This window comes from Ursus americanus, chromosome 3, assembly GCF_024610735.1.
Source record: "Ursus americanus isolate L20-20 chromosome 3, mUrsAme1.1.p, whole genome shotgun sequence".
Taxonomy (NCBI): domain Eukaryota; kingdom Metazoa; phylum Chordata; class Mammalia; order Carnivora; family Ursidae; genus Ursus; species Ursus americanus.
The window spans coordinates 81,044,090-81,071,715 of NC_142129.1; the positions used below are offsets into that span (position 1 = coordinate 81,044,090).

Sequence of the window (27,626 nt, forward strand, 5' to 3'; positions counted from 1 at the left end):
GCTGCCATTTTGGTCATGCTTTGGCTAATTGACAAGTGAGACAGCTGGGATCGAATATTTAGTTAGAACTCCCTGGAGAAAGTAACTTGTATATGTTTTATAACTTCAGTTATAATTCTACTCTGCCAGAAAAATTGTGCATGATTATATTTGCCTTCCTAATAAGGAGGTTCTACCTCTAAGCATTTGGGGAAAAAACAAAACAAAACAAAAAACACAGAAATTACATGGGCTTCAAAATGGGAGATCTAGGAAAAAGGCTGATTGAATGGAGAAGAAAAGTGGCAAAATGAGCTGAGCCAATCTGACATATTAGCAACTGGGAAATTTTTGTGGTAAATATTAGAATTTTTATGGAGGACAATGCAGGCTATATGTCTTCTCAAACACAGCCTGGATACCAGGTAGGTTGTTACATTGAAATGTAATTTGAAAGGTTGTTAAATTACATTTGAATTGAAAGGTCAGTTTTAAGCAAACATATCAACATTAACAAGCAAGCAAGCAAGCAAGCAAGAAAGAAAGAAATCAGTTGCACAACATGCTAAGCCTTTAAGCACTGTGGAAGCTTTACATAAAAGGTTCGCACCTTGGAGGATTCAATAGCTTTATGATAACAATCTCTATTCAGAGTTGGCATGTAGACATAGGAATAGCAAGGAACTAGGATAGTGTGTCTCAATGTATCATTTATTTTGTAAATTCTTGCAGACCAATAGTTTTGTAAAATACAATAAAGAATGAATTACAAGAGAAATTTTAAAAATACAAGTCCCTGGTGGCTTTTGTTGGTATGTTTGTTTTGCTGTTAGATTTAAAGCTTAAAGATGAAATTATCCTGACAAATTACTATAAATATTTCCTACTCTCGATTTCTGAACAGTATCAGTTTACCCAACCATCACTGGATTAAACTTTATGTAGAACTGATCTAGAAGATTGGGAGCCTTGTTTCTTTAGGCTATTGGGCCAAATTATTATGCTCTGTTCATACAATGACGAAGACACTACAATTTTTCCAAACACCTATTATTATCCTGAACACTCTTTATTTTGCCGAAAGAAATTTATTTAATAGTTCTTATGCTAATTAAGAACACTCCACTATAGGTTTGAAAACAATATTTGAAATCCCTAAGTAATCTCCTTTGGAGTGTTGAGTCTTGATTACTGTACTTTTTTAAAGAGATTTTATTTATTTATTTGAGAGAGAAAGAGTGATTGAGAGAGGGAGAGAAGGAGCAGAGGGAGAGGGAGAAGCAGACTCCCCACTGAGCAGGGATCCCAATATGGGGCTCAATCCCACCAACACCAGACTGAATCCGGGGACTCCAGGATCATGACCAGAGCCGAAGTCAGGCACTTAACCGACTGAGCCAACCAGGCATCCCTTGATTACTGTACTTTAACACCAACTGTCCCTAAGTATAAATTATAGTTTACTTACACATCTTACACACACATACACGCAGCAATGTTTATTCTAAAGTATTTTAACAAAAAATTTCAATATGTATTATTAAAGACAACCACAACAACAAAAGATCAGAACCAAAATGATTATTTGAGTTGAGTTTAAAGAAAGACTTCCTTCACCTATGTGATCAAATGGTATAAAATCTCTAGGAAACATAAGACTGTATACCACCCTTGCATTAAATAAAGTTACATCTCGAAGCACATTTGCCTTTAGTCCATCAATTTCTGCACATTTCCTGTGTAGATAATACGTGAAAGTTCTGCATACAAGATTGTTTTACCAATACAGAAACAAAGACTGGAGCAGATACAAAAGAGTTCTGTAGATCGAACAGATCTAAGAATATCCTTCAACCAGACCTTATAAACCTGGACTTGTGGTTCAAATATCTCCTAGCTTCAACTATTTTTCATGAATCCATTTTTTTTTTTTTGAGGATTCATGTACTTAATGAATTTTTGTCTTCTCTTACAGTCATTTCTCATAATAATTTCTTGCAATAAACAAAATAACTACACACAGCTATAGCCTACTTCTACCCAAAATTTCTTTGGCACTATAGAAATATTACAGTGATTCCAGATTTTAGAAAATTAAAAAATTATTTTTTTTGCTGGCTACCGGTAATAATAAATGACAAATTAAATTCCTACATTCTTGACCATATGCTTACTGCTTTGAGTATTAAATATTTTCTTCAGAAACTCTTTCCTTTGACTAATGTCCTTTACTGCAGGCTTAATTTTAATAATAGATCCTCTGAAAGCTATAGATAGACTGTTTTTACTTCAAGAGTTTTATATATTTTAAAAATTTAACACTTGATACTAGATTGATGGTTGAGAAATAAATTTAAACTTAAAGTTGATGTTCCACTTTCAAAACAGGTAATGTGCCCTATAATCTTATGTTGATTGAAATCAAGAGAATGATAGAGAATGTTTGCTTAGCAGATACTGTTTTAAAGCACGAAAAGTTCCGTACTAAAAATAATTGCCTTTGGCATCCACTTTTCTTCATGATGATTCACTAAGTCAAAACCTTTCATTTTTACTAATATGAATTTCAGCTGAGGGCTAAAATGATGTATTAGAGTTGGTACCATCATTTTCTGGTACTTTCTTGTGATATGACAATATGATTGCGTATTAGGTTAATATTCTATACAGTTTCATACCTTGTGTGAATACATCACAGATAGTAAGGATTATTTTAATTTTATATTTGATGGTTCTTTTCAGTGTGTTGATTGCTAAAGATGAAATTTGTGATGATAGATCTATATCAATTTTAATATAACATTTACATGATACTCATGCAATCATCATATACCTTAACTTCAAACAAACTTTTTGTCACAGAAATGTGATGTATAACATTTTTTATTATTATTTAAGAATAAACTGAGTATACACTTTGCATAAGGAAACCAAAGCAGTAAATATTTCTTTTTATAAAGACACCTTTAATCAAGACATAACACTTGACCTCAAGATGCCACCAATTATCCATTGTGACTAAAATGTAATGAGTTAGAATAATTTATAAAATCTGCTAATTGCCCTTCATGGTCATGGATATTAATCTAGCTCTTAATATAAATAAGTCATGGAGCCTGTTAAACATTTAATGTAGAAAAATTAGGCATTTTTGAGACATGATGCGATCTTATTATTGTGTTGTGTTATTACTGGTTTATAGTCTCTCCAGAGGCGCTTTTTATTTACATCCATTTTGTTTGTCAATGAGCAAATACCTATTGAATACCTACTAGGTGTCAGATTCTGCTCTCATGTAACTTACATCCTAACAACTTAAACAATAAACAAGCAGGTAAATACATAACATAATTTAGGTAGTGGTAACTGCTATGCAAACAAGTAGAGAAGGAGAAAGGTGAACGTTGACAGTGGGGTTGTGGGAGATAAGCAAGTTTAGACAGGGTGAGGAGTAATATTTGAGCAGAGATATGAACAGGGAAAGGGAAGGTAATTCTAAACATGATCATTTAAGAATGAGGGATCGATTTGTTGCAGCTCCTTGGTGATTTGTATCATGCTTATAAAGAACATGATTGCTATCTCTAACTCTTAGCATGCTGATAAGGTGATAGTTGTTTAGAAAGAATGGTAGTGATTTATTGAGATTCCGTTTCTGAGAGCCACTTGTGAAGGTAATCAGCGATAAGTTCCATATCAGTATTCCAGGCTTTTGCAATTTTATCATGGACTGTGACAACATATTTGCATACAAATTATCCTGCAGTGTTGTATATAAATAATCCCAAGTCATATAAATTGAAAAGCATCATCCTAAAAGAGATTTTGGGGAACTTTATTTTCAAGGAGAATTCTGGGATTTTTGTTCTAATGTCCTCACTATTGACTGATTTTAAGTGGAACGTAAGATCAATTGTTTGAGAAGGATATACCATAATACCAATCACATAGGTAGATTCTGTCTCCTTTTACCTCCTTTTTTGTTCTTTCATCCAACATGTAATTGATTCCACGTGGTCTGCCATGTTGCCACGCCCCTACAAACAAAACAAAATATCTCCTTGTCCGTGCAATCTAATCTCTGTCAATGTTGCTATCATTTTCTCAATCCCTAGGCTGGAAATTTTGGTGAAATCTTTGATTCTTCCTTGACCAAATCCACATCTATTTCAGCCACCAACACTTGTCCACTCATGGTTTGTTTTGTCAAGACTTAAGTTCAGTGGGCGCCTGGGTGGCTCAGTCGGTTGCGTGTCAGACTCTTGATTTCAGCTCAAGCTCAGGTCATGATCTCGGAGTTCTGGGATGGAGCCCCACATGGGCTCCTTGTTCAGCGGGGAAGCTGCTTCAGATCTTTTTCCACCTGCCTCTCCTTCTCCTTGTGCCTGTGCACTGCACACACACGTGATCTCTTTCTCTCAAATAAATAAATAAATAAATAAATCTTTAAAAAAAGAATTTGGGGCACCTGGGTGGCTCAGTCGGTTAAGCATCTGACTTCAGCTCAGGTCGTGATCCCAGAGTCCTGGGATTCAGCCCTAGGTCGGATTCCCTGCTCAGCAGGGAGTCTGCTTCTCCATTCTGCCCCTCCTTCCTCACCCCCCCTGGCTCCTACTCCATCTCTTGCACTCTCTCTCTTAAATAAATAAATAAGATCTTAAAAAAAAATTAAGTTCAGTATTTTGCATGTAAGGCTAGAGACTAAACTTAAAGCAGAGCTTCAGAGCTTTCTTTGGACCCAGGGCCATGGAGGATATGACATGCTTCTCTCAGCAGGAGGGGCTCATCCTCAGACATGGGGAGACATATGTATCATATATAAAATAACCAAGTAATTCTGATAGATCTCCTTTGGGGATATGCTCTCTTGTGTGTACGCTCTTCTCCCTTCTAGTTGCTTATTTCTAGCATGGCAGAGATATTGCTTGGCACAGAATGAACAGACCTACGTCAATGTTGCAGTTCTGTTGTATGCTTAGCCAAGTCAATTAATCTCTGAAATGCTTTAATCATTTGTAAATTAAAACACTACTCTGTCTACCATTTACAGTTCTTACATTGGACAAATGCAGTGATAAATACTAAAAATCTTTGAAATAAATAATATTCTACACTATAAGCATAATAGTATTTTTGTAGTTTATTAACATTGAGTGAATGAAACTTTAAATAATCTAATTTTACTACTGTAGACCTCACATTCTGTATTTTACACTAAAGAATTTGAATTAAAAATTAGTTCTCAAATGATATCCCCTCTCACTGCAAAATAGACTTGCCTGACTTGAAGCTAGAATCAAAAGAATATAAATATTTCAAGTCAAGTATAATGATAGCTACAAAATCAATGAAGACTGCACATTAGAGAGGGTCTTTATTTAAAATGGTGTTTGTTGTTGAATATAAACCCCATCTTTAGTAAATCATCTCTAAAATCAGCCTTCTTTAATTAATTATTTCAAATATCTTTAATATTAACAAAATTAATAACTGCCATGTTGATATTAGTAAAACAAGATAATTCTCAAGTCAATGGATACTTCATTTTCAAAGTAATGAAAACTTTAGACATTCCTCCAGATTTTTCAAGAGTTAGCCATTAGATATTACCTTTGAAAGTGTTACCCATCAGGGGTGCCTGGGTGTCTCAGTTGGTTAAGTGTCCTACTCTTGATTTCAACTCAGGTCATGATCTCAGGGTCCTGAGATCCAGACCAGGTCAGGTTCTGTGCTCAGTGGGGAGTGTGCTTGAGATTCTCTCCCTCTGCACCCCCACCCCCACAATGCACCTGCACACGCTTTCTCTCTCTCTCAAATAAATAAATATTTTTAAAAAGTGTTATTCATCAAAAACTAGAAATCATTGTACTGTTTTGTAAAAATTATTATGCTCAATGGAGACTTAAAATCATTGTCTTTGCTGTGGTATGATTTTAAGGAGTACATAATAAAAGTACGTGGCTGAGCAATTAATGTTAGTATTATCCCAGATAATATTAAGGATTTTTGGTCACATACTTCCTAAAACATAAAATAAACATACTACAAAATATATTTGTTTTTTATATTTACTTTCAAGAACAAAATTATTTGTCTTAGGTTATAGAGGTAGTTATTTGACAAGAGGAAGTAAATTTTCATTCAAATGAGATATTTACACCACAGGGTTAACTAAATTAAAGCCACTTTTATGACCTAGCAAATAGCTCATAGTATCAGTCCAAAAAAGAAATCTATAGTAATGATAGAGCCCTCTTTTATGACAAGAAGCATTTCTGAACTTCTATAAATCATACTGGCTATGTATTGTTGCATTCATATATTTGAAACATTTATTAATACTAGGAAAATCATTTAAGTCATCTGTTGAGCAGGAATGTAATTCAACGAATATTTATTAAGTACAAACCAATTATAAGGCATTGTTTTAGGGTTTAAAAAATAAAAATTGCACTAGGCAGGAAAATGAAGTTTGTTGCAAATGAAGAATAGCAACATTTATCCCTACTATCCCCTGATTTTCATAATATAATGATGAAGCTCTGTTATAAATGTTAGTGAGCAGCATAAAAATCTTTTCTATTTCTTGGGCCTAGCCAGAGAAAGTACTTACCCTCAACTCCTTTAAATACAACCACCCCTTTAGTAACACCCCAAAATGTGAAATGATGTAGCATATATGTGTATGTTCCCCTCCTTATCAGATTTGCTTTTTTTATTCTCCTCTGCTGTCATTTCGTTCCTAAAGCAGTAAAAACTAATTTCCAATGAAGTTCGTAGCCTCTACATTTTTTCTTGATTTCAAAATATATTTTTAGGTAAACAGTCACATAACATTTTCATTTAAAAAATTGTTAATAAATAATAATAGTTTAGTAAAAATGGAAGTTTACTTCAAAGAAATATTTTCAGTAGGTTTTTATTGCTAACAATTCAAGACGTGAGCTGGGTTTGCTTAAGATGGCAACCTCTAAATATCCTTTTATCAGCTCAAAAATCATGCACAATTTTATATGTAATCAGGGGATGGAAAGCAATCAAGAATGCCTTCGGTTAATTGTACGTTCTTTCTTCTTTCCTATTGCTGGCTCAGTCTTCCCTATAATTCTACAGGCAATACAGCCCCAGATGTCTAAAAATGAATTTTTAGGAAATTTTAATTGATAGCCTTCAGGTATGGATAATTGAATTTACTAATCTATAGCACTATGCCTGGCAAGTGTATAAATAGCCCCTAAAACTCTAGTTGGAGGAAGTAATTTTATAATTCAGCAAAAGTCCATTATAATACAACTCACTTTCAGGGTATTTGACTCTACTTCTTGTTGATTCATATACTTCTTTTTCAGCTACTTGGGAGGCACAGTGATGCTGGCCACTTGGCAACAGGCATGATTTTCTCTTCCAGCTTCCACTGCTTGAGAGGTTTCTTCCTCCCACTTCCCTTTCCACTGCAATCTCGGATATTGTTTGGGTTCAGTCTCTCAAACCCAGCTCCTGCTTCTCATTTCTCTCCTAAGTCAGATCAGGGCCTTGGCTTTCAGTGGTGAAAGTAGTAACAACCTAGGGGCACAAGAATGATAATGAAATCTGCCCTCTATATCCTTCCTTACTTTGCCTCCATCCTCATAGCCCCCAGTGGCTGTTTTCTTACTTCTTATTGTCCACCCACTTCTGCTTCCCTAACACACATCTATGCATGCATGCACACAAATACACATCCTATTCCTCAAATGACATATTTAACTGAGTTAGGTGAGCTTAGATTTCTTCTGCAATCTGAAAATACTTTCCAGGATTTGTAACCATCAATTTTCCACTATTACCCACTGACCTTGTCTTTCCTACAGGGTCTACACTATGTTTATAATGTATAGTATGTACGTGATCCTTGCGTATTGCACAGGGGAGGGGGAATGGATAGATAAAATGGCTACGGGCTTTCAATTTTTTTTTAAGATATTATTTATTTATTTGACAGAGACAGCGACAGCAAGCGAGAGAGCGAACACAGCAGGGGGAGTGAGACAGGAAGAAGCAGTCTCCCAGTGGAGCAGGGAGCCCGATGCGGGGCTCGATCCCAGGACTCTGGGATCACGCCCTGAGCCGAAGGCAGACACTTAACGACTGAGCCACCCAGGCGCCCCTGGGCTTACAAATTTTTGTGGGGAAAGGCATTTCAGATCTTTTTTCATAACTTTATGAGTAATAATTTTTTTTTTTTAGAGGGGGAAAGGGACAGAGGGAGAGAATCTTAAGCAGGCTCCACACCCAGCATGGTGCCCAATAAGGGGCTCAATCTCACAACCCTGAGATCATGACCTTAGCTGAATTCAAGAGTCAGAAGCTTAATCAAGTGAGCCACACAGGTACCCCAGTAATAAAGTATTTTTAAGAATGCCCAGGAAATCCCAAAATGATTTTGTGTTTGTTTCTAAAATAGGAAATAGAGAAAGAGGTTACAGCCCATTTAATAGTGAAATCAGATCAAAAGGATGATGGCAACACAAACTGAGGCGGGCAGGACCTCAGAATAAACTGTGGGCTGAGCAACTCCAAAGAAAAAGAGTTTGGGCTGAGCAGGGCTGTGAGGAAATAGATCAGCAGATGCTCATGGTCCCAAAAGCATTTATATAAGACATATGGAATTGTCCTCCCAATAGGCTGCCCCCTCTTCTACCTACTCCTAACTCATCCTTGCCCGGAAGAATCTTTTAAGGATATCAGCAAGAATCCCCACCAGGGCCTTGGAGCTGAGTGTTCCATTCAAATTCTCCTTGAAAGACATGTTTTGAATTTTTAGAACCTGTCAGCCTAACTTGAAACTATAACTTTATCCCCCTGCCCCCACCTCCCAGGAAGCATTGTTATACATGGCAATTGTAACAATTATGTGTTTCTAACATACCATGAATAATGTATTTCAGGTGCCTAATTAATTTAAAAGACTTATAGATGGGCCAAAGACATAATTATAATAGGATACATTATTTCTATGGAGGAAAAAAAAATCCTGCATTCCAAATAAACTTTTGGAACTCATTCCTCATTATTCGAAGTCAGCCTGTAGCAATTCAAATCATGTCCCTAGAATTCTTATAACTTCATTAGTCCTGGTCCACCATGACACAGCCTATAGAGGATATATTAGTCTGTTCTTTGGAACCAGTTTTGTCAGGGAATTTCTTTGTATTGTCATTGTAAAATGGGCTCATAAATAAAGCTGTGGGTTTTTATTTTTTTTTAAGTCAGTTTGGGCAATGTGGTCTATGTCATGATACTTTCCAGCATGAAGACATTTGGAGTGGACCATCTATTGCATCAGGTCATCTGGGAGTTTTAAGTTGCAGCACGTTAGCAAAAAATTAAATGAGAGGACTGACCTTGTTTTACAGTTCTGAAAACATGAGACAATGTCATGTTTACAAATCTATTCCTGATAATACTCATCAATTTTACTCACAATAAGTATCACCTCTTTAAAAGTATAATTTTTGAGTTGCCTTGAAGATAATAGCTTGCTAATATAAAATAAAATAAGCTTGGACATTTATTGTTTAAATATCATTCACATGTTCACTTTCAATAAGTGAGTGTGTTTCAGAAATACCTAGTATGAGCAATTTGTTTTATGCTTTTAAAAATTAATGTGGGTAAATGCTTGGATTTTCCAGGAAAAAGAATTGTGATATTTTATCACTACATTTTTACAAATTTACACTTAAACTTGGGCAAATAGTTTAAAAGGCAATAAACCAAGACCCCAAGGTAAAAAAAAAAAATTCCTGGTAAATTATGTAGATATTTGGTCAGTAGTTTCTTCCTTTAACCTTAGCAATTTTACGTAAAAACCTCAGGGTGTTGTGGTCTATAAACCTTTAATTAAAGATTTCAGATCCATTTATAACTATCCTAATAGATTGTTTTTTCTCTTTAAACTTATATTGGTATAATCTCTGATTTAAAAAAAAATTGAATTCAAGTCAGATTACTTTTTGGCCATATATCTTTTTTTCTTATGTTATGTTTAATTTGTTGTGACATCCTGCTTTTTATAAAGAACATCTAATGTTTAAGAGTTAGGTGAGCCAAAGAAATTAATGGAAAATACCCTATTCCTGCACCGAATTAGCCATCTTGAAATATTACCGAAAATTTAGATACACTTGAGTTTGTTTTCAACTACGTGCCCATCCTTTACATTTCTTGATTGTAAAATTTGGGGTAATGCTTGTACGGCACTTAGCACAATGCCAGACATGTACCAAGTATTCATTTCTTCTTCTCTATGGGAACCTATAATCATAACTATAAGAACAACTCTAACATTTACTTTGAGACCAAGGCTAACAATGAAAAATGAAACTCAATAATAATATCCCATCTGTGCAGTAGTAGGGGGAAGGAAATGATAAAAAGCCATTTTCAATAGAGCTGGAGAATATTATAAACACTTACATTTATCTCTGTCATTTTCTCTGAAACAGCAATTATTCTCTCTAGTTTTGAATCTCCTAATGATCTGCAACTGCTTAATGTATTTTGTTGACTCTTTTATTATTGCATTTCTTATACAAAATATGTGATACTACTAAAAGTTTGAAGAAAACACACGAAGATATTAAGGCTTGATAAAAAGGATTGACTGTACTCTCTAATATTATGGGTAAAATATGGAAGGGATACAAATTTTCATATACCTAAATGTTTCCAGCTATGGAAAAGCAATTAACCAGATTAATTCATCTACAGTGAGTTACCATGGGTCTTAAATAGACAAAGGAGAATTATTGGGGGAAGAACAGTTTTACTGGCTCACAATTTATAGAATGGCCAGTATAGATCAAATGCATCCAGTGATTTGGTGCAGTACTCTAGCTGCCTGAAAATGAGATAGGCCTCTAGATCATCAGAAACCAAAGATACAATTTTCCACCTAAAAAGGGGATGGAGCCTGCTCCGGTAGACTGGATTAGATATGTCTGTCACCTATTTTGTGGCTGTGGATCTTAACAGAATCAATCAACTTTCTTGTGATTTATTTCTCCATCTTTGAGGTATGCCAAGCAGAAACTATTTTTTAAAAAGGAACATAGCAACTTAGCCTTATAATCATTTCCTACTGTCTATTCCTCAACTTCCCCACCACGCAATAAAGTGAGATAAAATAAATTTGTAATTACTCATGGGCATATCTTAAGGGCTAGGGAGAACTTTTTTTTCTTCCAGTTTCTTATAGACTGCTTTGCTTGGTTATTTTACTACTTATTTGACAAAGACAATGTATGAAATCAATTGTCTGTTGATGTTCTTATCTTCCTGGACAATTCAGAAAATAAACAACAGTATCCTAGGGAGATTAACCATGGCTTTATTTCTTATGGACTAGGGATAACTTGTGATCTGTAATTATAATGAAATTAATGTGATTATCTGATTACAAAAAAAAAAAAATCCCCAAACTCTAAAATGCACTTAGTGAACATTTTATATGGAAGCATACAATTGAAATCTACTGGAGACCTTATTTGGTTCTACACATATTATTATGGACTGAATGCTTGTCTCCTCTAAAAATCATATGTTGAAATCCTAACCTCCAATGTGATGGTATTAGGAAGTGGGACCTTTGATAAGTAATTAGGTTATAAGGGTGGAGCTCTCATTAATGAGTTAAGTAACCTTTATAAGAAATGTTAGAGAGATGATTTCTCTCTCAGCCATGTGAGGATACAAGGAGGAGATGGTTACTTGCACACCAAGAAGAGTGCCCTCACCAGACACCCAACCTGCCAGCTTCTTGATCTTGGACTTAGCATCCAGAACTGGAAAAAAATAAATACCTGTTGTTTAAGCCACTCAGTAAAATGGTATTGTGTTAGAGAAGCCCAAAATGATAAGACATCCACCTTTTACAGCTGAGAAAAATGAAATCCAGAAATGAAAGGCCACTCAATGAATAAGTGTTGGAGTGGAAACAGAAACTCAGTTTCCTCATCCACACAATCTGGCATTCTTTCCACTACAGTCTTTGTGATTTACTTACTCAGCAAACATTAGGGGACCTCGTATATTTAGAAGTCACTACTTTAGAGACTGAAGTGAGGAGAAGGGAAAAGATATAAAATGACTAGGGAATTCTCTGTCCTGTAGAGCTTACAATTTAACATACAACATAAAGTAGACCCACTTATTATTGTATGGCCTGTTAAAACATGCAGAATGCTTAAGAAAGGTGGTCAGGATATAGAACTTCAGAGGAGGATGAAGGCCAAAAGATCACAAGGAAGGCCAAGGAAAGGATAATTTTAAACTGAAGGATGGATAGGAATTCCAATTTCTTTAGTTGCAAACAACAAAGGGAAAATTAACAAAGCTGGCTAGAAAAAAGGACAGATTTATGTGTCTAGGAAGCAAAAATGATGGATAGATTCTTCAAGGTACCACTTTCAGGATGAAAGCACGTGCATTTACATTCTTGGGTCACTCCACTATAAGGCCAACTCCTGGAAGAGAAACTTTAATTGGCTAAGCAAGAGCAAGGCAGATTGACTAAGAGTCTAATCATATTTGTACAGAATGAGAGACATATAGCCACTCAAGAAAAGAAATCAAGGTGCCGTTACCAAAAGAAGGTAGTATAACGTAAAGCACAAAAATTAGTACAAAATATAAAGCACAAAGAAACACAAAAATCAAATGCCTACTCCAGCATCCTGTGGAGTATGAATGGGAAAAACAAACAAAACAAAACAAAAACTGAGGTGAAGAGAAGAAAAAATAAATAAGATAATAGAATGTTAGAGTAGCCTGATTGGCTGAAGCACAGGATGAATAGATGACATCAGAATGAGCCAGACTTTGACTTGCTCGTTATCTTCACCTTCCTCTTTCTATGCCCCCTGCACTGTCTGAATCAGTAAATTTATCTTTTCAATTTACATTAAGTTTATAAGGTGCAAGCTGATTGCAGAAGCACTTGACTCAAGGGAAGAGAAAGTTTGAGCTAATAGCCATGCCCACTAATGAGGGCTGGGACTACACTTATCAGCAATCAGACCCCAGGCACAAACATTGCAGAGCCTGGTAGATTTCTACCTCAACCTTAGAACAACAACTGGCTTTAGCTACAAGGCTTAGGACTAATAATTTGTCTTAGGAAATACGCCAAGGAGTTTCTGTCTACCTGAGCCAAGCAGCATCTTCTTCCATAGCTTCCTCAATCTGGGCATTCAAGTAGTAAAGGGGACAAAGCAGTTATACTGGGGACATTCCACAGAAAACTATGGAAACCATAGAGATGCAGACCATTTTCAAGTGGTAACATTTAGAGTTTTCTCCCCCAAAATACATGGGAGTTGCTCTCTGATGATTTCCCCAGTCCTCATCCCATTTTGTTCTGAATCCTGTGTTGGATAATTTGTGAGAGCTTTGTTTTCTTCGTCTACAATATAAAGAGTTTGAATCAAGTTCTGTCTTAAGAGTTCTTCTTAAGTTATCCTTTGATGTCAGGCAGAAAAGCTGGTTTGGGGTCATGTTGAGAAAATACTTGACTGCTTTGGACTAAGAAGTTTGGTTTTCAGGGGTGCCTGGGTGGCACAGCGGTTAAGCGTCAGCCTTCGGCTCAGGGCGTGATCCCGGTGTTATGGGATCGAGCCCCACATCAGGCTCCTCTGCTATGAGCCTGCTTCTTCCTCTCCCACTCCCCCTTCTTGTGTTGCCTCTCTCGCTGGCTGTCTCTCTCTGTCAAATAAATAAATAAAAATCTTTAAAAAAAAAAAGTTTGGTTTTCAGGCTATAGATAATGAAAGTTAAGTACATGATCTTTAGAAGCAGAATCGTTGGCTTCAAATCCTTCCCAAATCTCTTGGCAAATACGTGATTTGAGAAGATATTATATCTTTTAATTGTTTTATTTTGTAAAATAAATGGATAAAAATTCACAGTTAAATGAAGAAACTCATAATTTTTAAAATATAATAGTAAGTAAGAGCCACTGAGTTTTTTGAAGGGCAGAGTACTGTGGCTAAGGCATTGGCGATGGCTGGTGCTCTGCTTGATGGAATGACTAGTGTAGGCATCTTATAAGCCCGCAAATCTAGGTATCACCGACAAGTGACAAAGCAGAAATGCCACAGACAAAAAATAACAACACAACCAAAAATTATAACTATGGCAAATAATGTAGCAGATGATTCAGTTGTTTTAACAATAGATAACATTTATTGAACACTTCACCATGTGGAATTCTTTAAAATGTTAACTTAGATACCTGAAATCAGGTAGTCTTGAGACCCAGGAGCTATTTTTCAACTCAGACATGGCCCACTGCCTGTTGCTTAAGTCTTCTCTAATTTAAATTGCTAATTAAGAGAAAACGTGCCTTTAAATGTGTGTGTCTGTGTGTGCACAAACTCTACAAACATATCTATATCAAACAGTTCTATACATACCCAACTATCGCTTGGGATCATGTAGAGTTGCAGATAACAGAAACCCATAATAGTTTTAGAAAATAAATATATACTTTTTCTCATATAACAAGAAATCTTAAGTTATGTGGTTGCTGATATTATTTTAGCTCCTCATCGAAGCTATCAGGGACCCAGGTTGTTTCCAACCTCTACTCCAATCTCCTAAACTGTTGGATTTGTCCCTTGTGCATGTCACTTTGTGGTCAGAATGTGACTGCTCCATCTCAGATACCTGTCCTAGTTCAATGAGTAAGAAATACCCTCCTCCTGTGTGAGGTCTCAATGGAAGACTGAAAGAGCAGGTAGGAAAGTAAGGAACTAGATCTTAGGACTGTTTCAGACCACTGTGATCCATGTCCTAGAGTGGAGCATGTTTGGGTCTGAAATTAAGTCAGGGTTCTTAATAAAAAAAGAATAGAGGAAAACAATATGCTGGGTAGGCAAGTAGCAGAATTCACCATAACAAGGATAAATAAAATCGCCTTACTTGAAAGATGCTATGATAAATTATGAAGAAAAATAAAGTATTTGTGAAATGTGAGGCAAGAGAAGTCCTTCCAAAATAATTGTGATCATTTATGTCTTTCATTTTAATTAGTGGAAGAAATTTTTATTTTTTTATTTTTTTTTTTTAAAGATTTTATTTATTTATTTGACAGAGATAGAGACAGCCAGCGAGAGAGGGAACACAAGCAGGGGGAGTGGGAGAGGAAGAAGCAGGCTCATAGCGGAGGAGCCTGATGTGGGGCTCGATCCCATAACGCCGGGATCACGCCCTGAGCCGAAGGCAGACGCTTAACCGCTGTGCCACCCAGGCGCCCCTAATTAGTGGAAGAAATTTTTAAATAATTCTCAGAAACTTCAGCAGATAATTCCATGGGGGGAAAAACAGTCACTGAGTGAATAGACAGCCTTTTGTTGTTGTTTTCTTAAATAGGCCAACTTTTGAGAGGGCTAATGTAGTATATTTGTAGTCCAAAAAAATGTTTTCAAATGATAATCTATTTTCAGGGACAAGAATCGTCCTGACTACAAAATGTGAGCTTATCCATGTTACATTAGGTGAGTGATTCTAGCTTACTTTAGTGGACAGACTACATCTTTTGTTCTATAGTTAGCATTTTCTCGGGCTGCCAGAAAGCATCTCATCACTTGGCATGTCCCACATATTAGACAGAGAGAAAAAGAGAAGAAAGCTGGAGTGCAGTTGCTGAAGGACCTGTACACTTAGAACTCTGCAGAAATGACAGCTGAGAACAGGCAGGCATGATGCTTGCTCTGTGGCTGTAATGAATTAGCAGCAAGGGTAGACATGATCTGTTGACCGGAAAAGACCAAGGGAGAGAAACAGAATTTTAGGATTTCTAATTATTAACTACTTCAGAGGGATGTCAGGAGGTCCAAGACACATGGAAATGCGGGATGTTTGGAGGTATAAAGAATAGGTAATTATTGATAAGTGTGATGGTAGTTTCAAGTGACTTTCATATCTGACTGCTGTGCTTCTTTGACTAAGGAAATTGTTTTGAATTTGGAAAATTATACGTACAAGCATTCTGGATGTAGTATTTATGTGTGCTCAATAAGCAGTATGTTTTCCTTTGATGTCATTTGTTTTCTGCTATCATATTATATTGGGTGGAAGAAAAATAGATTGCAATTATTTGTTCAAATATATGAGAAACGGTGTTTGAAGGGTAAGAATTTTGATAGTTAATTCAGTTAAAAATATTTCTTATGGCATCTTACTGAGGCTCTGCCAGCAGGTAGGAGACAACTGAAACAATGGATTCAGAAACTTCAAAAATGTTGCAATATGTCGTTTGCAAATATATTTACTGTTTGTGTAAGAGGTGTTTGTGTTGCAAATATGCACACCCACCAAATGCTATTTTACATGGTCATGGTGGTACAAATACATTGATGAATTGTAATTTTGGGATTCAAAAGGACTTGAAGAGACTATGATTTATGTGATTATTACAGGTTTCCTAGTCTATCTTTAATTTTTTGTCTTGGCTCAGTTACTTAATATGTTTGAAAAGATAACTGTATCAGGAATTTTTATTTATATTTTTGCAGGTATTTCAATTTCTTTTAAGTATACGAATAAGAAGGATCTCAGATAAATCTTCATAATTTAACATCATTGGGGCACCTAAGTGGCTCAGTAGGTTAAGCATCCAACTCTTGATATTCGCTCACCTTTTGATATCAGGATCATGAGTTCGAGCCCTGCATTGGTTTCCACACTGGGCGTGGAGCCTGCTTAAATAAAAAATAAAACAAAATAATAACTTAGAATAATTATCTTTAAATATTAAATTAGACTTTGATAGATCCACAGAGTAAGCTTTCTCACCAATAGTCCAGTTTATTTTTTGTTAGATTATAATGGCAAATAGGCTTAAAATTATTTCTGTAATAATAATAATAATAATAAAACAATTATAATAATAAAAGAAAAAAATCTAAATTTTTTCAAACCTTGTCCCAAGTTAAAAATATTTGCACACATAAAATTACTTTGATTTATTATATAAAGGAGACAGTATTAATATTTGTATAAGGTTTTTTTCTTTTAACTTTTCATATCATCCTACTTATCTAAATCCATAGTGACTTTGAATAACTTAAAAATCTTCTCAAACCTTGAAGACATACTAAGTGAACTAAGCCAGTCACTAAAGGGCAAATATTATATGATTCTACTTATATGATATACCTAGAGTAGTCAAATTTATAGAGATAGAAAGTAGAATGATGCCCGCCAGAAGGACAATGGAGGTGGGGGGAGTGGTCTTTTTCAGCCATGCAATGAGATATACTATGACATTTCACTATTAGTTCAGGAGTAACACATATCTTTTGCCGTATTATAGACTTCATTTTAAATGAAAAATAATTTAAAGAATGTATTGTAAAACACTGAGCACAGACCTGACGATTATTATCTCAGTAAATGTTTTTATAATTATGGAGGTAAATGTTTAAATGGGTTCATGAGGAGCGCCTGGCTGGTGCAATTCTTTGAGCACCCAACTCTTGGTTTTGGCTGAAGTTGTAATAGCAGGTGGAAGGATTGAGCCCCGACCTCAGGCTCTGTGCTCAGTGTGAAGTCTGCTTGAGACTTTCTCTCCCTCTGCCCTTCCCCTGCCTGCATGTTCTCTCTCTCTCTCTTTCTCTCTAATAATTAAATAAATCTTTAAATGGGTTCATGACTATATTTATGACAGAATCAAACTACATACTTAAAATATTTTCCAACATCCTTCATTAAGAAACTTTATCATTCTAGGAGGAATTGTTGATAAGGATCTTCGTCACTACCTCAACTTACGATTTCAGAAGGGTTCTGTGGACCACGAACTTCAACAAATCATCCGTGACAACCTCTACCTCCGCACGGTGCCATGTGAGTACAACAGGCGATATTGTCTTTCTGTGTTAAAACTAAATGTTCAGCTATATATCCATTATTTTTTTTAAGTTAAATTGCATTGATTTTTTTTTTTTATGGTGGGCTTTTGGGACAAAATTGATTTGAGATATGGAATTTTTAAATGAAAAACCTTGTAGCTGCCATTGTGTGGTTTTTGATGATGTTGTAGCCAGAAGAGACTTGGGATTTTCAAGCTACAAAACCTATCTTACTTCTTAAATTAGTATTGAGAAATATTAACTCTAGTCCAGGATGTCGATGATTTAGAATGAATCATGATTGGGGTAAAACTCCATGCTGGGAGACAGGAGAATGCAAATTAAATCTATCAGTTAAAACAGCTATTTTGTAAATAGAATCTACACAGTAACTCCCAGCCTCATCTCTGGTTTGCAGCAGGGGAACCTCACCAGTGAAAAGAAACTTATGCATTGAAAAGTAAAGCTTAATGTTCTATAACTCTTAGAAAGTGCTAATATTGAGTGTTGGGTACAAATTTCTTATATGCAACCTATAGACGTCCACAAAACAAAAATCCCTGGTTATGAGCAGGTGCTGCTTCAAAAGAGAGGACTTGGTCAAATGAAAAAATTCACACATTAACTTTTTAGTACCTGTTTCATTTTATTTAATAATCTTCTACTAACTTCAGGACAATTCAAGGACTTTTCAAGTCAGGTCCTAGATCCTACGTAAATATCAAAATCCATTTCCTTCAGGTTTCATGACCCCCCAGAGACTTTACAAACTCTCCAGAAACTCTGTGGGTGTCGTGTGTATTCTTTTTGTTTTAGTGTTGCTCTGAATTTTAATAAACTCAAAGTTATGGGCTTTGGAAAGTTGATATTAAAGAAAGGAAAACTTGGCTAGGATAAATAAACAAGCAAAAAAATGTGTATATGTATATACAGGTGCAGAGAAAGGGTACTGAGCTACCAAAACTATGTGAAAGGTATAGATCATGGATGATTATACTGAAATGTTGAAAACACAGAGAGAAGTGAAATGGAAAGTCAACCCCCAACACTTTCCACCTATGCACATCTTAGGAGGGCTAGACTTGTGCCATTGTTAACACTGAATGTTCTGCAAAATAAAAATGCCAGGGCCCCAACTATCATGTATTCTTAAATGAGAATGCTTACTGATTGACATGTTGTCAATCTAAATGCTACCTCTCTGTCCATTTGTGTTAGTGAAGTGAATAGACTGTTGCACTCTTGCTTTAAAACTAGAAGTTGAGAAAAGTGCATTCTTAAACTTGTAAGTTTGACATTAGAGTGATGGCCAGAAGAAGATGGATTAAAGTAAGTGATGAACTGTTTATAAGGTAACGGGTGGACGCATTTTCAAAGCTGTGATGTTGTCAGCACAGCCATGTGCATTTATCTTTTGTGACATGAAAGAAAGGAGATCTGAAATACTGAATAAAGAATCTGGGCACTTTATTATGTTTAAAAGCTGAGGGAAATAGATAAGAGGCTGACATTCAGAAATACTTGTAGTCCTTGCTGAGGCGATGACATAAATAAGAAGTCTTAATTAAATATGAAGATAATAGGAGTAAATTTTGCATTAGTTAATTAACTTCTTAAATAAGTCATCTCTCTTTAGAGTACCAAAGAAATACTATTAAGGAAAAATAAATATAAGGGTAAAATAACTAGGCTTATATGAGTAAACATAAAGAGTTTTGTGATATGATTTCGGTACAAGGTCATAAATTCAATTAGAAGTCCTTGAATAGCTCCTATAAAGGAGATGATTAGAAATTCAATGAATCTGAATATTATAATCAAACAATTATTCTTTGGATTTGTAGCCACCACTCCTAATAGCCAATTCCAGTAATACTACTCACTAAGGATGCTCTTAACTTTGCATAAAAGTGAAGAACCATCTAAGATAGAAATGAGTCTGATTTGTATGATCTATAATCACTTTTATACTGATGAATTAGACCCGGATAATCCACCATCTTCACTCAGTATGTCTTTTAATAAAATGTTCAGACATATGCAGAGTATGCAACAAAAATGTGTCAGTTGTATGAAAAATCCTGGCTTTATTTAAAAACTTAAATGTATGTCCAGCATATCTATTGACCTTGAGTATAGAGTGATGTTTGTTACATATTTTCTTGGGTCAGAAAATTCTCATTGGTTTTCATATAAACATAAAAGGAAATGGTACTACTGAAGCACATGTCACCGTTCTTACAAATGCATACATTGACATGCATGCCTCTTGTGTAATCTATTAATGGCACCAGGAATAGGTCCTGGATAACTCCATGAAAAAAATAATGTAGTCAACTTATATCTATGAGGGGCTGGCTTAATTGTTTTTACAAGGCAAGGCCCAACTGAGTAATTCTGTTTGCTACCACCAAATTACTCCACCACCAATAACTACAACTGGGTGGAAAGGAGCAGTCTTGGAGCTAGATTTCCTTGGTGTCTAGTGAATAAGGGAAGGTTCTGGGGTGAGAGCCCCCGGGACACTCTCCCCTCAAACACCCCTATACAGCCAAATTCAATTGTGGCCAAATTCAGTTATGGCCAACTCCCTGAAAGGAATGTGGGTCCAGCTGCTGGTCAGTTTCCAAGCTAAGTGGGGGAGGGAGGTGGTCAGCTCAGGTCTTTACTGGGCCTTAACTATATATAATATAAATCCCATCAGTCTGTTACCTGCCCCATAAACAACAGTTGACTGCATTTAGCCTTTTCATTTCGTTTCCCCAGAACCTTACCTGAGAGCCCAGTTCTTCAAAAATATATTTCTTGAAGCTGTGTCTCTAGTCATGGAAGGCAGGACTTTGTCACAGAAATAGAATCATTGGGCATGTGGTGAACATGAGCGTACACGCTCCTGCATACACACATAGAAGCTTCCAGTCAATCAGTTCTTCATTCTTTCAAATTACATCGGGGATAAAAGATCCTTAGGAGCTAGCTCTTGATATTTTCACTAAAACATAAGCCAGTCACATGATTTATATCCATTAAAGACCTCAATCTGGACCTAAATACATGTCTTTTAGTTGCTAGTTATGTCATTTATTGGGAGTCGTGGGTAAAAGTCTTAAGAGGATCCTGGTGTCCTAAAGTGAAAGTTGATTTTTAAAAAATAAATACTGTAAATGAATTTTTCTACTATTTGATTTCAGGCTGTATAGGATTTTTATGTAATAGAACTTTGGGAGATATGAGTAAATAATGATGAGACATAATTGTTATAATCTAGAATGTGATAAAGACTAACTAGGAAAAATGTATACAGATAAAGGACTCAAAAGAGTTCAGAACATCCATCAAATGGAGTATTCAATTACCTTAATAGTACACAAAAGACAATTTCAGAAGCACTAAGTTAGCAGGATCTATTTAAAGATTAGACAAGATTGTTTCATTGTAACATGTTAAGTATACAAAATTAAGGCAGGATGTGTTGTTCTTTCGGTGAAAGTATATAAAAGAATTTAATGGAATTAATACAGAAAAACTATTGGATTAATTTTCAAGTGTTTAAAAAGTAAAAACAGTATTTTGGTTTTAATATTCTACTGAGCATAAAGGTTGCATATAGTTAACTCTTGAGTCTAATCAACCATGGTTAAATTGGCTATGCTTCTTAACAATGAGAAAAAAATAACCACTTTCATTTACTGATGAAATTCTAGTTTTTCTATCCTTAATATTTATTAAAGACACAAATTAATTTTCAAGGCAGGTATGAGCACAGATATAAATTTTAGATGCTTTTTCCCATTATACCAGATGCCATGAAGAACTTCAATGACCAATTTTTAAAGTTTCAGAATGAAATGGAAGGTAGTTAAAATTAAACTTCTCTCCCAAGTCCATACTTTGTCATTTGGTGAGATGGTTTTGTTGGGAAACATTTTAAATTTATTTGAAGCCAAAAGAAATACCAGCGTATACCAAGTAAAAGACAAAAATCAATAAAACCAAAGGTCTAAAACTATTCCATAAAAAGTGAACAAAATGAAAAACATAGATTTAAGATATGAAAGAAATTACTTTTATGGAAGAGCTGGTTGAGGTGTAGCTCACAATGATGTTTCTACATTTTTAAGCACTTTAAGTTGTCATAAACTAAATCATGTTAAAAAGAAGCAGTATCAAGAATACAATTTAAGATTTCTGATATGTATTTTTTAAATTTTCTGTTATAATTATCTTTTATGGAGAAGTAAATAGAAGCATGCTCTTTAAGAGTTATGGGAACTTTTTCCTTTTAAGAACATGCCAAAAGGTGTAGCTATGCAAGGGGTCAAAATCCCATTCCCTTAGTTATATAGGACTATGGTCGGAGAGGACAATTGGAGAGAAGCTGGTGAACACATATTTACTAAAAAGTCTGAATTTTTTTTTAAAAAGTCTTAAATTAGAGCAGAACTTCTAGTATACTGCATGGGGGAAAATAATTTTAATTCTTAAGTACACATCAGTACTTTTAAAGCTTATAAAAATATTTCTTAATATTCAATAAGGCAATATGTTTTTGTAGGCATAAATGAATCTTTCTAATTACTTGTAATTTTCATCATGAAAGTATAGTTCTAAGCATGTAGTAAGAAAAGAAAGTGATATCAACCTGTGGGTTATACTACCAAAAAAAAATTTTTTTCCAGTGACATGAAATTCTGTGAGTTGAAGGTGATCAAGAGCATAATTAAATACTCCTAATATCTTTAAGCAGTATAGGTTCATGTGTTGGAATGGTAGGTTGAATTATAGGTAGACATACAGGCATAGAACTAGAGATATCAGATCCAACTGAATTTTAAACAAACATATAGTTCAACAGATATATATTATATATGTTTCAACCTTGGCCTTATTACTTCAAATAAGAATCATCGATTTAAAATCTTCTTTTAAAGTTGATTTTAGATTATGAATCATGTTCTTTTGCAATTATTTCTGAATCAAGTTGCCAGATTTTTGTTCTTTGAAAATGAATTTTTTTAAACAGCCTAATTGTATTTGGTGCTAAATTTGAGAATAAGTTTATTAGAGAATAAATATGATTATTAGCATTGTGGACCAAAGGAGAAGGAAATCTATAAACAAATGAAACTAAATTTCTTGAGAGATTTGTAAACTGCCCTGGAAAACTAGCTCAAAAGAAAAATTTCAAAAGCTTCTGAGTAGTAGCAAATACTTGAAAGGTTACTCATTCAGATGTATGCCTGAGTGGTACATGTATTAAAAAAGTGTTATTACTTTATACAGAAAGCTGTATTAGGTTTACTTTCTGCCCCTTATCACTGAGAATAGTAAGATCTAGTTTCATGTCACTTACATGAAAGTACAATGCATTTTCGTTTTTCTTTTTCCCATTGAGCAGAATGAATGCTCTTTCCTGGTCAGATAGTAACATTCATTGAGCTGGTGACAAAGTACTCTACAGGAGAGAAATGGCTTCAAAACGTTGCTTAAATGGAAAGTCAAGAAACATTAGAAGTGATTGCATTCATTTATCCATTTGACACCACCAGACACTAATTTTTGAATAAAGGAACACATCAGGCCCCCCAAATGCAAAAAACACCAATAGTGAACAACCTTACTAATTTTCCAAACCATATAGAATTCCCTTTGCCCTGATTTGATCAACTTTTTTGTGTATGGCTGTGACCCAATCTTTCCTCTTGGTTTTTCTCTTTCGGTTTGTATTTCTTTCTTTCCTTTTCATAAGAGGGTGGTTCTTCATGGGAAACCTGGGTTTGTGGACCATGGGTGGAGTAGGCAAATGGTAAGAACACTCTTGGGTTTCAGTGGCTTCAGCAGCTGGCCTAGAGAAGAATTGGAGATGAGTGCTTGAAGCCTATTTTCTACCTCCAGAAAAGCCGGTAATCACAGTCAGTGGAAAATAGCTCATCTTCTATGGAGCCCAGAATCTGCTCCCTGCAGATTTCAAAATTGTTACCCAGTTGGATATAAGGAGGTCAACATCTCTTATTGCATGCCACTGCACTTTTTGAATAGAAAGAATTAAGACTCTGTCAGGTTCACATCTACTCAAGTTTCCAAAGTCTGCTGACTAGGACATAGGCTGAAGGAAAGCAGTGGGAAGATGGCAAGGATACTGGTGTTCTTATGGGACTTTAAGGCTGTAAATTTGTAGTAAAACACTCAATTTCTGATTCAAATGCATCTGTCCAAAAGAACGAAAAAGGAATACTAATTGTGGTTACTGATATTCTAATATCTAGTACACGAGTCAAAGTTATTTACACTTTGTAGTTTCGCATCACTAGAGCTTGGTGAGTAGCAGTAACACTTGGCTTTTCTTATTTGGCAACATGGCACTGTGGACAGAACACTCATCAAAGAATTAAGAGTAATTATTTCTGGACTAGACTCTACCACTAACTAACTATAAGACCTTGGCAAAAGCCTTACCTTTTGGACTAAGGGGCGGGAGGATAGGGAATGAAAGAAGTAATTCTATAATGGTTCTTTCTACTCTAAAATGCTGTAATTTTCTGATTCTGCTGGCTTGTTCTTCTTTATATTATCGTTATTCAAATCACTTCATCAAATTGGCTTAAATTATTCTGAGTATGGAATGCCCTTGATATTCAGCAGGTGTAAACAGCTTATGGAAACTGAAGATATATCAAATACAGCAGACACTTCAGGCAAAAATAAAGAGCTGGGTTTAAATTAAGTGCAGTTCTGGATAAAACCAGCCATGCGTGTACTTTCAGATTTTTCTATGAATGTCAAGTTAAGGATGCCATCATAAGTCTGATGTTCCTTGAAATCTCCCTTCACTATTCATGAAACTCTGAAATATGGTCCAGTTTTAGTAAGTGGATGGGAAAATAAACATAATGAGAAATACAAAGCTTTTAAAATTGCTCTCCTCCTTTGGAATGTGTAATACGTTGAGATGTGACATAAAGACTTCTGAAGCATGAGGTATATTATTGTGAAAATGTGATTGTAATTTTTACAATAAGATGTTTAACATGAAATATAGTATCTTCTAATGTTGAACTTTAATAAATGTCACTTATGCAAGTGAATGGTGCTGGGTTGGTGCCCAAATAGATCTAGCAAACGGGAGGCTAAATCAGTGCTCAGTGCAATCTTTTCAGCACAGTTGAGAAATTTAGGAGGTGCAGTAGTGTTTCTAAGTCATGGTAATTAGAAGGTAAAAGCAAGGTAAGATTGATAATTGATTCAATTAAAAAATATCCATAGAGCCTGCCTTTCATAGGCAAGTCGGATGTTTACATAGGATCAATTTCCCGTTAGTTTCTCAGTTCCTGTTCCAAGCTTTATTTCTTAAAACCTAGGTTTCAGGATTATTGCTTTTTATGCACACAAAATCAGGAAGTATCTGCACAAGCTCTGTCGGAATGAAGATAGAGTTTTACCTACTGCTCAACACAACCCAGTTGTATGCATAAATGATAGCTCCTTAACTTATCCTCCAAAGAAAACATGGAATTGGGGAGCTAATGCCAAGCCATGTATATCTGTCCTCTCCCATTTTTAGTAGGAATTCTGAATCCTTTTCTGTTCTTTTTAATTGTTTGACACTGATGAAAAACTACAGGTCAATAAAGGACCTAAATATTTGTAGGAAAGCTGAGACTACCTGTCCTGAATCTCGTTCATCTTAACATTCCCAATGGGGGAATGGTTGGTGAGTGCCCACACAAGACAAGCCCTAGATAATAGACTTCATGAATATCAACCAGAACAGTTCTTTAAGTTGCAGCCGCCATTTGCAGAATATTTCCTATGTGCAAACATTTTTAAGACATTTTCTAATTGAATCCTCACAGCATCCATTGAAGGCATGATCCCCACTTTTAAAAATATATGGAGAAATTGAAGCTCTAATGTTATGTAACAGGCCAGACACCATGCACTGAGTGGAGGAGCAGAGATTCCATCCCAGGTGGATTTGGCTCCCAGCCCACACTCTACATGAGAAGAACTCTCTGGTAGAAGTTCTGAGGAGTCACGGGCACCGTAAGGTTGCATCCAAAGAGGTTCAGAGATGCTCTTAGGATAGAAAAAGAGGAAAAGTAAAGAACTGCAAGGTATCTAGTGAGCATAAATGGAGTTCCATCGATACAAAAGACTTTTTTTTTGTCAAGCGGATATGGACAGAAATTCCTACAATAAAAAATATATATTTATATTTATATAATCATATATACATATATGGTTATCAGGAAAGTTTTCAAATTAAGGTCCATTGATTGGCTAGCTTCAAGTCAATTCATCTTGACATGAGGCTCTTGATTGGCCATTAATCAACAAAGTACAAAATTGTCTTTTTTTTAGAATGTCATCACCAGAAATATTGGAATATTTAAACACCTAAGGGGATAAATAATTGATAAATATATTATTTCAATAATTAAAACCATTAGCCTTATTATAAGAAGAGAGATAAAATAGCAAAGGACTCTACATTATCTAGAAGCTTCCTTAATTTCTAAACTTTGCTTATAAAAACTTATTTAACCTCAGCTCTACCAGATCTTCTACCAGCATTTCATACTCTGAATTCTAATCTAAATCTAAAATTCTAACTACATAAAACTCTATAAACAGGTATTTACAAAAGTTTCCAGTTCTTCACCTTGGCGTTTTATAAAAGTATTTCTTTTGCAAATCACTGCAAGGGTGATGGATGGAGTTGGGGGCAGGGGAGGGAATGTATTAACATTTACCAAACATCTACATGCAATGACTATAATGATGCCCTTGTGTTTTGCAATCCTATGAGAAATATGTCGTGGTGCCCATTTTCCAGATGAGGAAATTTAGCGTTAGAGAGGTTAAGAATCCCCCCACACTACAGCTGCTAAATAGGTAACAAGGAATTCAAGTGTATAGATCTGTCTGATGCCAAAATCCATTTATCAGATGTACCATGTTACATCCTTGGTCACTATAGCTCTGATTTCCCCTACAGTTTGTGAACAAATTTTGGTAGGTCCTAGAAGATAGGAGACCGCTTAGATGTGTATCTGTAATTTTTACCTAATGTTTCCATAAAAGCAGAAAAAATCATGAAAATGGATAGTGAATTATGTAAGGCATCTAAATCACACCTTCATTCCCACGATTGCTGTGCAGGAGACCCACTGGTAACAGTCCTACCAATGCTCCAGAAAGACCTAGATCAGTAGCGGATTGATATTATTCAATATTATTCAACAATGGCATGCCCTCCTCTGTTCTTGCCCTCATACAGTATCTGAAAGTAACCAAAACAGAGACACCTGTGTTATTTGCTTCAGAATTTTTAACATTTTAATGGGAAAAAAGAAGAGGGTCCTTTTCCTGCTGAAAAGAAACACTACTTTGCCATCTCAGTATAACTGGTTCTCCACTGACTCAGCTGTCACTTGCAGCCCAGATTAGTGACAGCTTCTCAGTTCCCAAATTCTCCAACTAGCTCTCTGAGTATAGTTCCATGATGACACAAGTTGGCACAACTTGTCTGATCCCTTCACCAGGAACACATGGAATTGAAATGTCCACATATGCTCACAGATCCTCCTTGGCTTCTGGGAAAATGCCCCAATTCTGACTAAAGGGATCCAGATTAATATGCACAGTGATATTTAGTATCCATGGAGCAACTTAAATCATTAAGAAGCCAATGAGTGGGCAACTTCTGTCAAGCTTTCACTTCTTACTGCTTTCGGTATCAAAGAATTTGTT

At 35.4% G+C, this 27,626-nt stretch overlaps 1 protein-coding gene across 7 annotated transcripts in view; it reads left to right on the forward strand.

Annotated features, from left to right (window-relative positions):
• The window catches only part of MAGI2 (membrane associated guanylate kinase, WW and PDZ domain containing 2), a 1,265,804-nt gene that overhangs the window by 320,112 nt on the left and 918,066 nt on the right, over positions 1–27,626 (forward strand). For all 7 annotated transcript variants that reach the window (XM_087861146.1, XM_087861140.1, XM_087861142.1 and 4 more), the window contains exon 2: positions 17,752–17,868. In XM_087861146.1, coding sequence (XP_087717272.1) covers positions 17,752–17,868 — 117 coding nt within the window. The remainder of the gene's footprint in view (positions 1–17,751; positions 17,869–27,626) is intronic.